Genomic DNA, 14841 nt, shown 5'->3' on the forward strand with positions numbered 1-14841 from the left:
ATTTAAAATGATTTTAATAAAATTTAAATAATTATAATTAAATTGATAAAAATATTTTGATATGATATATTTAGAGTTTAAAATTTAAGATTCAAAGTTTTAGAATTTAAAATTTAATTACAAGTGTGTAACAAATATTATAATGTAAAAAATCATCTATTTTATTTTAATCAAATTAAATTTTAAATTTTAAACATGTTATAACTATAAATTTTAGTAACTATTAATAACTAATAATAATAATAATAGAATAAGGAATATTTTGAAGATAAAATATCTGATTGGGATGTTCTTTTCAATTTGTTAGGGTTGTTCTTTTTTTTTTTTTTTTCTTTAATGGACGTTTAAAAAAAAAAAGTGAAATCTGCTATTTCAGTGGTTTCACAATCATTTATGAGAAGGTAAATTGAGAAGTTATAGTTGATCAATAACTATTTATGAGGAGGTAAATCAAAAATCTAAGGATATTGATATTATTTGAACGAAATTCGAATTCTTATTCTCTTATGTAATTCTGCTTTGTCGTAATTAATTTAGCTACAGGTAAAATGATGTTTTTCTGATAATCTCAGTTAGCCTCATTGACTATCTTTGGGGGTGACTGATCGGGAAGCGCATACGGCGGCCAATCCAGTGCCCAGCACCGGCTACTAGGGTAAAATGAATGACTTTAGGGTTTAGGGAGAAAAATGGACGATGTCTTTTGATGTTTATATAGTGGAGACGTCCTTTTAATTTCTGCCCGGTTATTTTGCATTTTATCATTTTATTATTATTGTGGCCTCTTCATTGCTATTGACACATTGAATTGGGCAATCTTATTGCATTTTGAACTCTGGCCCGGTCCATGTCTCACGGCCCAGCCCACCACAATATTATTATCATTATTGTTATTTATTAATTTATTTTTAAGAAGTAAGGGGAGGTTGGGCGATCGGGAGCTCCGTTGTGTTCGATTCGTTTCTTTCTTCCTTCTTCAGATCTCGGTTACGAGGAGGGGAAGGGCGACAGATCGATTCAGGGGAAGATGCTGCCGACCGTGTCGAAGGGACGCGCACCCTCCGGCGCGCGGTCGACCCCGGTGCTGGCCCAGTACCTCCGCCGCATCGTCAAGGTTCGCCCTCGACCTCCCCCTTCTGTTCTTTCCCCAATCACGCGGAAGCTTATGATGCTAATCTCAGAAAACGTATTCTTTGGGGGGACTCGATTTGACTTGTGTAGTGATCGGTCATAGAGGCCTGGCGAATCTCGAATTGGGTGAAAGCATCGATCATCACCTGGCCGTTAATTTCTTTATTCGAGTGTTACATCAAGGGTTTAGCTTATAGAACGCTATGGAACGAGGTTGGGAAATTATTCTGCGGTGCATGGCCAAACAGACCGTAGTGTAACCCGCTCCTGCAGGAGCATTTGAGGTAGATTTCATCTAGATCGACGTATTAAAGAGAGGGTGTTATATAACTATTAAACTTTGAGAATTCCGTTGCAGAATGCAAATGAGAAGCCATATGTGGAAAAAAAAAATCTGGATCTGTTTTCAGCATTAAGAAAAATAGGACAATGAATAGGTAGTAGATATGACCGACTGAGTTATCAGGATGTCAGATGTTAATGAGATAAAACATTTTACTTTAATTGACGAATCAATCAATTTGCAGTACCTGTGTATTTTGGATTGTAGTTTCATGCGACACAAGTGCCTTCAGAAATTCATGCTTGCAATGCCTAAATGCCCTTGCTGAGCATAATACAGAAAACTATTTTGCTTCCTACTTCCTTCCGAAGTTGAAACCCCACTTCTTGTTTCTTCGAGTGTGCTTTATGCATTTTACATCCACTTGCAAGCTAAGAGTTCTTATTGTTTTAGATTAATATCTGATTGTGCCATCCTCTTGATGAACATTCCCCTTCAAAGATAATTAGTACTTAACCCAATCACACCAATCTTTTCTCTTCTTCTACTTTTGCCTTGAAACATGAGCAAATTCGAGTTAGAAAATACTAGCATGGGTACTCATTTGTTTTCTCCTCCTTAATTCAGCATTCCAACCTCACCAATGTCCTTTCCAAGGAGCTAAACCACGTCAAATCCCCTGTAGTCTTTTGGGTTAGGGTATGTAAAGTTTGTCTGGTAACTTAATCATTTGGATTACTTGCACATGCAAGGTAAGAGTCAAATTGAGTAAACACTGAGCATTGGTTTAAATTGATACTAACAATAAGTTCATTTGCTAGTTGGATAAAAGAGAAGCTTTAAAATAACAATGGTAAATTTATGGAAGTTTAGGATTTGATAATCAGTTAGCAATCTAACATTAAGATAATGCCACCAAAAATGGAAATTTCTCTTTCTCAAGAACATAGTTTATTTCAACATTTTTGTGAATAACTTTGCTTGTTGTACCTGAATTCTATACTTTCGATTACTGGAACTAAAGCCATTGATAAAAATTTCTTTACATACCATTGATACTTTTGTTAATGCTAGGATATCATTACTTAGCATTTGATTGTGAATTAAATTGTCTCATAGAGCATTTTGGTTTGGTATTTTAGTGGCAACAAATGGATATAGAGTATTCATTCTGGCAAATGCTCCACCTCTGCACCTCCCCTAAAGTTGTGTATGTATCTTTCTCAAATGCAGTTATTTCAAATGCTTTATCAATGCATTGTATCTTAGTATCTGTCCTAAAGCTAATTTCATCTTTATTTGTGTAAATATCATGCATGATTTTTGAATATATATCAAATTCTTGCTCTTTCAATTTTTGTTAAATTTGTGTACTTTTGTATTAGTAAATGACCTGATGATTTTATCCTTTTTCTATTAGTGATGAAGCATAGTCTTAGTCATCATCTATTGCATTTCCATGAAGTTCGTTTATTATTTGCATAATGTGGGCCATGAAAATTTGAAGAAAATGTTTTCCTAGATAAACTTGACATCTGGTTGTCTTTTAGTGGATTTCACAGTTCAGCAAGACAAGTTCAAAGAAGAGAGAGAGTTTGATGAACCAATTGAAATTTTAATCTTTTAGTGTTAAATGGAAGCACAAATTGAAGAATCAAGTAAATTTTGAATTATGTAGTTCTAAATGGAAGCATCAATTGGAGGATTTCGCAAATTTCTTCATTAACTTGAAAAGGTGAATTGCAAAGAAAAAACTAGTCGTCGGTTATCAATTTTTCAAGCTGTTTGATCATGGATGGATTGGGAGAAACACTTTATGGAGGAATAAATAAGAGAGTCTTTCATGGACAACTTGATTGGGAAAAGCATTTAATAGAATAATATACGAGAGAGTCTTTTAAATTGCTCTTTTGTAGCATTTATTGCATATCATTGCTTTATATAGCTTAGTTTTTCATACAGGCACCACTTGTAGATTGAAATTGACGTGTCCATTGCATATAATAGGGACAGATTTACAACCATTCGGTGACCACCCTACATAACCAGCGGTAGCTAATTCTGTGTTACGTATGATCATGAATGCACAACAGGTTGATTTTGACATACATGATTAGCAATAAAAAAAGAGAGACAATTGTGGGGGAAATGGAATTTTTTGAAAGGCAAAGAAGTGCAATCTTGTTGTAATAACCTCTTTTATAGTTTTCCTGGCCTTAAATATTTCTGATTGTATAAATAGATATTGAGGAATAAGTCTTTCCATGGTTTGATATAGCACTCTTGTTTTAATTTCTTCAGAGGAGTATCATTTGACTATAAACAACATTTTTCTTTAGTTAAATGATTTTCAGTGCCTTTCAAAAATAAAATTGTAATGCTTTGATTGCCTATTTTCTTGACTTATGTTCATTGTGTTGGGAGTTTCTTATTGAAGTTTACTGTGTTTTTACATGTCGACATTACCTTTGGAAGGTAGCTATCAGCACACAAAGTATCATAAACGTAAGTTTTTATGCTTTTCATTAAGTGCCTGATATCTATTTTTCGTTAATTAATTATCACTTCCATTTAGCTATCTACCATAATGTAAGATATTCTATCTTATGTTTATCATTTTGGTTGCATATTGGTATTTTGATTTCTTTCTTTCTATTATTCGGTTTTCTTAACTTTGTTATCTTGTTTTGTAAAAGACTTTTAAAAGAAAAGCATATGACTTACTACGTTAAATTTTGCTATAATGTCATAGAACTCTTTCAAAATATCTCTATTGAGATAGGTTTCTCTCCCAAAATGCTATAGTGTTTTGATTCTATGTTAATTAGTAAGCTTTTTTTTTTTGTGTGTGTGCTTCTCATGCTAAAGTAACGGATCTTCTAAGACATGGTACAATGCCAGCACCAACCTGTTGTGCCAGACTTAGGAATGACAATTTAGCCTTCCCTGATCATGGCCCACCTTCCTCCCCAATTAAGTCTGCCCTGCCCTGTTATGTAGATGGGGACAGAATAAAAGATAACCCTATTATACAAGGTGGCGTGGGTATAGGATAAGTTTTTTTTGCCTCACCTCACTTGCACCATGTAAAGTTTAGTTTACATTTATATTTTAGAGACTATCATGTTTATTAAGGTTTAAAATATCGAGTCGTGCCGAGGTTTCAGATCCGGACTCGAACGATACAGTTTCGTATCATATCGTATCATACCGTACCGGTATAGTTTCGGTATTTTTTAAATATAAAATATATTAACTAAAATAAAAAATTAATCTAATATTTAAAAATAAAAAATAAAATATTTTAAAAAAATAATAAGATAATTTTATGGGTTTTAATTAAGTTTATTTAAATTATCCCTAACTATAGCTAGAAATTGATTATTAAATTTTTATTAAACCTAAGTAAAAAAAAAGGAATTGCGACTGGCCATGTGCAACAGGGGGCGCGGCCCACGCGGCCTTTGGAGCCGTCGCTTGGGCAACGCCTCTAGACAATATCCCAGTCCGGAATGCCTGTGCGGTGTTGGTCCGTTGGCAGAACGAAATTTTTCGCCAGTATTGCTCGATACGGTTCGAAATTTCAATCCTTGATGTTTATTATGTATTTTAGTACTTTGTCCTAAATGAGTAGGAGGGAAATGGGGAAGAGAAGTTTATTCCATGACCTTCCCCACCCCACTTGGCATATGAGGCAAGATGGAAAGTTAAAAAGTCAGTCATGCTGTGTCCCATTGCTATCCCTAACCAGACTCAACCCCTGCCTCGCTTGCTTCAATCTGTCTCCTCCCTCTTCTCCTTCTATATTTCCTTCTCCTCTATTCCTTTTTGTTTCCTTCCTTTTTACTTATTTTCCTTTGTCATGTATGGTCTTTTTCTTCTTTTCCTTCTTCATATATGGTCTTTTGCCTTAATCTGGGAGGAGGAAGAAGTGAAAAGCATTGATTTTCTTTTGAACCTCACTGCTGCTCTAGGCAATAAACCTCGGCCCATTTTCCTTCTCAATGGAGATCTAGGAGGAAGCACCATTGCTTGCCATATCATGCAACATAGACTAGACCTCAATCCTTGGTACCCACCACCAACTATAGATCTTAATTTACCAATATTTTTGGGTGTTCAGTGTGTCCCCTTATATGCCATTATGCCACAGGAAGGGCACATCCCATGTTAAGCTTTGCATCCATCATGTTTAAGCTTCCCTTTACTATTTCCCACACAAGTTCTAATCAACTCTGCTCATTTCGTCTATCTACTATATCTTGATTCTAGACATATAGTATGCTATTTGCCTCCTATTATTTTTGTTTGGTAAGATGTATACTAGTTATCTTAAAGTACATTTAGTTGGTCCTAGTTCTATTGCTCAATCTCTTACATGATATCATGCTCAAGCTCATGGATTTACATTTGACTACAAATTTGTCAATATGGTAAGATCTGTCTGTTGATTGTTGTTTGGCAAAAGTAGTCAATATAATTGATTTTTGCTAATGTGTCCAGAAACAAAGAACCAATGGGCTAGGGATGATCCTGCTTTTGCTGTGATTTTCTGTATTTTCTTGATAGTTGCTACTTCAGCTTACTGTGCTGCGTAAGTTGATTGCTTTCTATTCACCTTTAAATGCAATCTTATAACTCCTACTTGGTGTTTTCTCATTAAATGTGTAATTCATCAAACTAGGCTTAGTTTTTATCTCAAGAAAATCTAGTAAGCATTAATTGTATAGGATCTAATTTTTCTTTTGTGTTTAGGTATGGTGAGAATTTGGTTAATTCTGTCTTCACCGTTATTTCAGTTGCTTTCTTCCATTTCTTGTTAGCGGGAACTATTTTGGCAACATGTTGTTGGTAAGAATATTGACTTACTTATTTCTATTGTTCAAAATTTTCTTGACTAGTTTACAAACCTCTAATATACAGTGAATATTAGTCTTATGTGGATTATTTTTGTTAATCCATTTCTAGATAGTAATTCTTTCCTTTGTGTAAGACATACTTGGGAAGTTTTTTGTTTTGAAACTTCAAATGAGGTCGGACTGTTATTACTGGTTTCTGCAGTAGGCAAATATATATTCTGCCTTTAGCAAGAAAGAGTATGAATTAATCCTCTGAAAATTTTTTTGTTACTTAAAAATGCTAAATTACCATTATTAGTCACATAAATTACTGATTTATATGCCATCTTTGACATACAGATAGTGTCTCCCAGTGAGTCCGTTAAGAGCACAAATTACTGATATATATGAAGGTTGTATTCCCATAGAGGAATGGGAGTAGGAAAGAAGAGCACGAAAGAGGAATCATTCGTGTTGTACATGTTTTCTTGAAGAGGAGGTAAAAAGGGAAAGAAATGGTTGAGGAGGACAGAGAGGATCAAAGGGAGATGATTATGACAAAAGGCTCACAAGGGACAAATTGGGTCTGATGTGCTGTGTTGAGGAGAGGTGCACGTGTGACTGTCACACATTATGTGATTTGCACCCAATATGGATGGATAGGTTAGGAGAGAAATAGTGACCAAGTTTCATTCCTTAACAATGATTCTCTCCTCTGAAGAAATTGTGAAATTTTGGTTTCCCTCTTGTTTTCTCTCCATAGTTTTTTTTTATCTCCCTAACCTTTCTCTGTAGGCAAGACCCAATGGCATGTGTGCAAGGTTAGTTGATGTCATTAACACAACAGGCTTACTACTGGCCAAGAATCAAGATTATTCACTTTCGGCAATGATGTTATCAGAGCATGTTTAATTGTTCTTATTAAATAAATTACCCATGTACTTTATTTAACTACTGTTTTTCTGGTCTTGTATAGGTTTCTGACTAATACATACATGCGTGAGGAGGCTACAAGCAGTCATGTAGTGGAGCAACGAGTTGAATGGTAGCTTAATGACTTTTGCATATGTTAATGATTCCATTACTTGCCGATTCTTGCCACAGAAATAGCAGCTACTTCCTGACAACTATTTAATGGTGAAAATTTTGAAGAGATTGATTGAATCATGTGCCCACAAAAATTTACACTTAATTCAGAATTCTTAAGAACTAACAACTGTGATCAACACTTGCAGTTTGAACATTGGTTTAGTTTAATGAATTTCTTCTTTCAATCTAGATTAGCAAGGGCATACATATGCAAACATGAGATATCAGGATGTTATGCCAATGCCTAGGATTTACATTTAGGGTACACTGTAATACTCCATTTTTCTTCCCTTCTCCTAAAAAATGCTCAGTTGGGTCAGCTCTTTTGTTAGTTGCTTATCCATGATAATCTTCAGAGACATACGTTCACTGTGTTCTGATTATGTCAACAATTTACATTGAATGCTATAGTTAAATTTATCCTACTTTATTTTCCTACCATTTTTTTTAATCTTTATGTTTGTATAAGCTATTTGGACTGTGATAATCTAATGTTGCTTCTGTCTTTGTGGCATGCCCTATGACTAGGCTTTATGCTTTCGATGTTCACTGCAACTCTTTCTTTCCAGCATTCATCATGCTCTATGGTAACTATGCTTTCCCTCTCCATTACTGATACTACTACAGTCAGACATGAGATGCGGATATTGTACTTATCTATCATACCCCTTCTAGTGCTTCAATACTTCATATCACCTCTCTTAGTGGTGCATGGTTTCTTCCCAATGCTGGTGTCGAACCTACTCTTCATGGTGGCCATTTCCTACTATCACTATTTGAATTTCCTTGGCTATGACGGTTAAGTACAATATTACCTTATCAATTACTTTTTACAACAGTTTACTGTCATGAATGGGCCTTAACTCACTAACCAAGAATTTATGTTCCAGTACTTCCATTTTTGGACAAAACAACCTTCTTTCTGTATCCAATTGGACTTGTGATCATCTTATCCCCTCTCAGTAAGTCACTAAGAATTGCAACAACACATCATTTACTATTGATAATTTCTCCTCATATTATTTGTCGTGCCACTTTATTTTGCAGTGATTCTTAGTGGCTTCAACCCAACGAGATATATCATGAACTCATACTTCAGCTAGCAAATCTACATTGATGAAGTGAGATACTTTTGCAATGATACCTCACTAATTTCAAACGATAAGCAAACTTTGTATCGATTTTAAATGAATCAGTTTTTGTAAATGAAATTTGCACGTTGAGGTGTTGAAGCTTTTGTGCAAGAGTGAGTTGGTAGTCATGAAAAAGAATTAGGGATTAGGGGGTTTAATATAAGGATATTATTTGCTTCTTTAGTGATTCATTATGTGCATTTAGAGTTTATCTAATGACAATTTTATTTGGGATGGAAAACCTTCAAGCTTCTGTAAATGTATCGTCAAAATTGATCTAGGAGGGCCTCCAAGAAAAAAAAAACAAGTTTGAAGCATTGACGATAATGTGAGACTTCTATTTGTTTAGTAAATTTTGAGATCAAACAAAGTGCATATCTTTGTCTAAGCTGCAAAGAGCAGTCTTGCTTGTTGGATAACTGAGTTGTTCCATAGAAGATTGTTTCGATGGTGTGAAGAATTTAAAGCAGAGCGCCATCATTAATTAACGACACCTCCGAGAAGCTTATTTTCAGGGCTTCAATAAGCCATGGCGACAAGGGTAATAAATCTGATCCTCAATTTTGTTTAGCTCAGTAAAATATGTTATTGCTATTGAATCTAGAAGAAAGCATTGTTGTTAATATCTTGTTCAGCTAGTTTTTAAATTTTTTTTAAAAAAAAATATGTTGAATGCTTTTGTTTCGAGTGAGATTTGGATGGTGGTAGTTCAAGAGTAAAGATAATATTGGAATGCAAGTTATAAGAACCATTGTAGTGGGCTTCTTTTTGTTATCTAATCAGAATTTCAATTTCCTGCTTTCAGAAGTTACAGAAAACTTTTTAGGTATCTTCGAATGCTAAAATATACCATGGCATGATCTTGACGGCTGAACAACTACTGTATGTCTTACACAGTACATTTAATGTTAGTGCTAAAGATAAAATTTTAAGATATAACATGAAGATATTTCTACACGGACAGTTACTACAAACTTAAATAAAACATCTTTACACGGACAGTCTCATTACAGATTAAAACAAAATATTTCTAAACGGACCGTCCTATTACCGATTAAAACTAGTTTACTCGAGTCCTACGGGCAATCATTTCACCCGCAAATGTTTTTAATGATACGAAGAGTTGTAATATTACGGGCAAATATGTAAATTCTTTTGTTTCGAGTGAAACTCGCATGCTTGTGGTCCATTTTTTTTAGTTGGCATTTTGTATCTAGCCTTTGCGGCTGATTAATCTTGGATTGATCAATTTGATCTTACGAAAATTTTTCATCAGTCACTAGGATAAATTGAAAAGTGAAGATGATAGCTCAGTTTAACAGTCAGCATTTTGATTTCTGTATGGAAGTTTTGAGAGGAAATCTTCATAAATTTATCATAGTTGAATTTCGAACTCTAGATGCTTCGATCTATCATTGGTGGATCTTACGTGCGCGTGTAGTCCACGATTTTGTGGTGGTTGTTCAAGAGTAAATAACACTATAATGCAAGTTATAAGAACCATCTGTAATGGTTTCTCTTTGTTATCTAATCAGAATTTCAATTTCCTGCTTTCACAAGTTATAGAAAACTCCTTAAATATCTTTGAATGCTAAAACATACCATGCCATCTGGCATATATATATATATATATATATATATATATACGGTTTTGATATCCTGCGCAACCGCTCGATGCGCGCTCGTGCGCATCCTGATCTCAGCCGTCCATTTCTCGCGATTGTACAGTTTTTCTCCTCGGATGTTCGTCGCTTCCCGGCGTCCGTTCATCGCGGTCCGACCACCGATTGCCGCCGGACCGGACCCATTGGAACCGCAACTCACTGGCGGTCCGGCGGGTGCCGGAGTTCGGCCCCGATTCGGCCGGAATCCGGCCGAATTCCGGCCGAAATCGCCGCCAGACGCTGGCGGTCGATTTCGGCCAGAATCCGGCCGGATTCCGGCCGAATCGGGGCCGGACTCCGGCCGAGGTCGACGCGAAGGCGCCGGGCGCGTCGACCGCGGCCGGATTCCGGCCCCGATTTGGCCGGAATCCGGCCGGATTCCGGCGAAATCGGCGTTCATCGCGTCTGCTGTGTTTCGGCCGGAATTCCGGCCGGATTCCGGCCCAATCCGGCCGGAATCCGGTGCCGATGTGTGCGCTGTCGAGTTGCGCTTCCAACGAGCCCGGGATGGTGGCCGGCGGTGACCGGACGGCGAAGAACGACGGCGATGAACGGCGGGAGGTCGGCGGTCGCGTAGGGGAGTCGCGATTTTCTGTCGCGCGGGATATCATTCCGCAGTCCTTATCCTGCGCTCTCCGTGCGCACCACCCGATCTATCGCCGTGAAGCGGGAGAAATAAATTAAAATAAAAACAAAAATAATTGACTGCTCATTTGGAATCTTTCAGGTTTTACCATTTTTTTTAATCTCATGAAACAGATATTTATTTTACACATTTATAATAATCAAACCGACCGGCAGCTAGCCAACCGGTGCTAAAAAACCACTCTCGAACCGGCTTACCCCAACAGTCCGACAGAGCCTTAATTGAACCGGCGGTCAAGTCACAACGGTGCATTGTTAAAGGTATATCTGTCAAAATATAATATACGCAATGAACCCTCTATCTTGATAAAATGACACCTTAGCCACGATATGTTATGAATGCTTATCCGTGGGAAGAAGGATAGATACGTCAAAATAAAAAAAATGAAGCTTTTCGATCAAAAGATAAAAATATCCTTCAAAAGATTATCAAACACAATAAAACATTATGGACGATTCTGTCCTTAACTTGCCAACGTGCCAGCCGTGCCGTTTACAATTGGGTTGGGTGTTCTCTCGTCTTCATTTGATTAACATCACTTTCCACGTCGAATGATCTCAAGCTGCAATTTCTAATTTCCCTTCTCACAACTCATCACGCTCGCCGCCGGGTAGCCTCCAACACCTAAACCTAAACCAAGTGAGTGATTCGCATCTGGGTGGGTTTGCTAATCTCGGCAGCCCAAAACCCTGCCCCCTTCCTTCTTCCCCCTCTCGCCCCATTCTCGTTGCAGCCCTGCGAAGAAGAGCGAGGAGAAATGCTACGACGAATCCATTCTCTACCTAACGATTTCTTTGGCCGCGAACAGGTATTTTTCTTTTTTTGAATTGCTTGCTCGTGATCCTTGAAAACCCTACGCCGTTCTGACAGGTAGTGTAGCGATGACCGCGGAGGCGCCCTAATGGAAAGCGTGGTGCTCGCTCTTTTACCCTCGTCCACTTTTCTTATCGAGCTCATGTATTTCTATTTCTCATACTCAATTATAACGGTTGAAAATTTCACGGCGAGATAGATTCTTGAGGACATTTTTGTTTCTCGGTGGCATGGGCATGCCCGGACTACTTATGGAAGTTTTGATCTCCTGCGATCTTAATCATTTTATGATAGATAATTGTGAGATTATTGAATAATTTGTCACATCGAAAACTAAAGGTTGATATTTGTGGATTTTATGGAGAATTAGTTATTTTTATTTTAGGCCTTAATACTGTGTATTTGCTTCATTACCTAATCTTTCCTATTAGCACGTACCTTCGTGTTCAGTACATGGATTGGATGACAACGACTTGTTCTGTTGAAAGATCATGTATGTTACACACTTGCAGCATATTGTGATTAATGTGTCTGGTTAATTGTACAATGAGATCAAAGGAGAAATTTTCTACCTTTTATTATTACAATTGTTGACCTACGGGAAAACTTGTATTCACGGTTTTTTTTTTCTAGATGTACCCAAATACTGTAAATGCTCCAGTTCAGTATCAAGCAGCAACATACAATTGTTGACCTGACCCCTTACTTGTTTCATCTTTCACTTCCTTGGTAAATGCTCCAGGAATACAAACCTGGAACACAAACTGGACAACGCCTGGAACTCAGAGTGTACCTCTCGTCACACCTTTGCATCAGACTGCACAACAACCTTTGGCTACCACTGTGACTGTTTCAGTAAGATTTTTTTTTAATTTTTTTTTGCATTTGTTAATTCTGCTTAGATGAAAATTTTACAGTCTCCTGGCTTAACCTTATACCTTTGATGAAAAAGGCACAAACTGTACAATCAAATTCTACAGAACAGGCCTCTTCTGACTGGCAAGAGCACACTGTTGCTGATGGAAAAGGTGTGGACTGAGTAATTATGCTTATTTTATGTTTTCTTTTCATGAAGTTACTATTTCTAGTCATGATTACTATTGCTACTTACATTAAAGTTATTTAGAGTTAAAATACTTTCATCGATGTATGCCAATGTTCCACTAAAATGTTGGTGGTGTGTTATTGTCTCATATTAGTACATGGTATTCTTTGTCCTTTCATTAGTTTTGTACATTATTCCTTTTTGTTATGAGTCATCATTTTTTTTGTCTTTTCAGATACTATTATAATAAGAAGACTAGGCAATCTGTCTGGGAGAAGCCCCTTGAATTGATGACTCCTATTGAGGTAAGTCATTTTATGAAACACTGATATTCTTGTTAATTTTGGTACGTGTTTGACACATGCAACACCTTTTCAGTGTGCTATAAGTATGTAACATCTAGTTGTTGTGGCCAACTAGAAATATTTAATTTATATAAAAGATCTATCGCTAAGGTTGTCTTTTTATGTGCGAGGTTTGCTAAACACAACATCCTCGCTTTAACTCTTTTGTAGTGTATCTGGTTTATCATGTTTGCCTTGGTATAAAAAGTTTAACATGGTCATGCCGATTAAGTAACTTGATTAGTTTTAAAGTTTATCACAAGTCCTCGCTTCAAAATTCTCACACAAAGGTATCTTCCCTACATGGTCATTTTCTGCAGTATTTGTTGGTGCATCTCTTATCATACATCTGCCAATAACAAGTTGATCGTACTGTAATTAGCCAAGTTGTTACTAAGTGTTCTCGACTAAGACTACACTAAGTAGGATATGCTTTGCCTCATACAACTCTTTTTGGTAGAGGAGCGAGTGCTTCTCCAGCATGTTGTTTGCTTACCCGTTTTATTTGATCAGATACACATGGTGTTTGTATCCTTCTTCTGCCCTCAAACATGTGGTCCATTCTTTGCCCAATCAAGGGCTTTCCTTGTTTTTAAATAGATCTAGCTCCTGCAAATAGGCTATTCATTAACTTGGGCGAGTTTGGTGGTTCATATTTTGCTGTAATATCTTGTGAACAAGAAAATATTTCACTACAAGATTGTTTCTTGGCCTTGACATCATTCATGACTTGTATATCTGAATTTGAGATGTTATTGTGCCAAATTTCATCTTGCTCTCTTTACTTAAATGTATCTGGTCAAACTTCCTCTTTACATACTTTTTTATTGGTCTTTGTTTCTTGGTCTTCACCTATTGTTTTATTGGAGATCTCATTAGTCTTTGGAGTAACATTTTTTTTTTGTATCAGAGGGCAGATGCATCCACTGATTGGAAGGAGTTTACTACCTCAGATGGTCGAAAGTATGCACTAATATATTGCTTTAACAATTTCTTCTAGTTTTCTAAGTTCCTCGAGCACTACTGTTTGTGTTCCATTGGTAAAATTATTTTATTTGTTGTAGATACTACTATAACAAGGCCACAAAGCAATCCAAATGGACAATTCCTGATGAGCTTAAGGTTCTAGCTTTCATTTTTATTTCATCTGTTATCTTTTTGTCCTGTTATAGTTTTATGCCAATCAATAAACATGGCTTTATATATGATGAGATAATTTTAACTCACATTTTGATTTTAGCTAGCCCGAGAGCAGGCAGAGAACACTGCAGCTAATCTGACATCAAATGAGACTGCAACAACTGCAACTGTTATTTCAACAGTACATTCTGCTGAGATTTCTTCTTCCTCCAATCCTGTGGCTTCTGCTGTGCCCTTGGTCTCATCTAATTCAGCGCAATTGCCAACTAATTCTGGCGTACAACTGAATGTTACAGTGTTAATGCCTACATCTGTAGCTGTTGCGACACAAATTCTGGTGTGACTTCTAGTTCTGTTGGGACAGAACACACAAGCTCGCAATCTGGAATTCCTCAACCTGCTTCTGCTAGCGATCAATTTTCTAATGCTGGTGTTGATGATACCATCACCGAAATTAGGTATGCTTCCTAGTGCATTTCAAATGTATACTTTCTTTGTATAATCAGTTAAAATTAGTATATTCATACCTTTCCAGGAGTAATCAGGATAAATCACCCTCGACACATATTGCTAGTTTACCTAATGGGACTTCTCAGGATCTTCAGGTATGGAAACATAGACATGGCCATGTTGTAAGGACAATACATAGTTGCTTATACATTTTAAGCTCGATAAGTGAATCATTTGAGATTCATTTATGATTGTCTTATGCTCC

At 36.6% G+C, this 14841-nt stretch overlaps 2 protein-coding genes across 2 annotated transcripts in view; both read left to right on the forward strand.

The window, feature by feature from the left end:
* Positions 1-934: 934 nt before the first annotated feature.
* LOC141820912 (uncharacterized) lies at positions 935-8585 on the forward strand. The gene is made up of 10 exons (XM_074708276.1): positions 935-1114; positions 2557-2624; positions 3894-3919; positions 5918-6008; positions 6170-6265; positions 7229-7297; positions 7870-7928; positions 8017-8139; positions 8232-8303; positions 8389-8585. The coding sequence occupies exons 1-10, from the start codon at positions 1028-1030 to the stop codon at positions 8442-8444; spliced, it is 747 nt and encodes a 248-aa protein (XP_074564377.1). The 5' UTR covers positions 935-1027; the 3' UTR covers positions 8445-8585.
* Positions 8586-12249: 3664 nt separating this feature from the next.
* LOC141821011 (uncharacterized) overlaps positions 12250-14841 on the forward strand; it is a 6099-nt gene continuing 3507 nt past the window's right edge. Inside the window, exons 1-7 of the mRNA XM_074708376.1 lie at positions 12250-12262; positions 12340-12452; positions 12550-12624; positions 12876-12947; positions 13897-13949; positions 14051-14108; positions 14227-14463. Of these exons, the coding sequence (XP_074564477.1) occupies positions 12250-12262; positions 12340-12452; positions 12550-12624; positions 12876-12947; positions 13897-13949; positions 14051-14108; positions 14227-14463 (621 nt within the window). The remainder of the gene's footprint in view (positions 12263-12339; positions 12453-12549; positions 12625-12875; positions 12948-13896; positions 13950-14050; positions 14109-14226; positions 14464-14841) is intronic.

This window comes from Curcuma longa, unplaced genomic scaffold (genome assembly GCF_044706935.1).
Source record: "Curcuma longa cultivar G26 ecotype Majalengka, Jawa Barat unplaced genomic scaffold, ITB_CL_G26_1.1 utg8573_np1212_1322966_RagTag, whole genome shotgun sequence".
In the NCBI taxonomy this organism is placed as follows: domain Eukaryota; kingdom Viridiplantae; phylum Streptophyta; class Magnoliopsida; order Zingiberales; family Zingiberaceae; genus Curcuma; species Curcuma longa.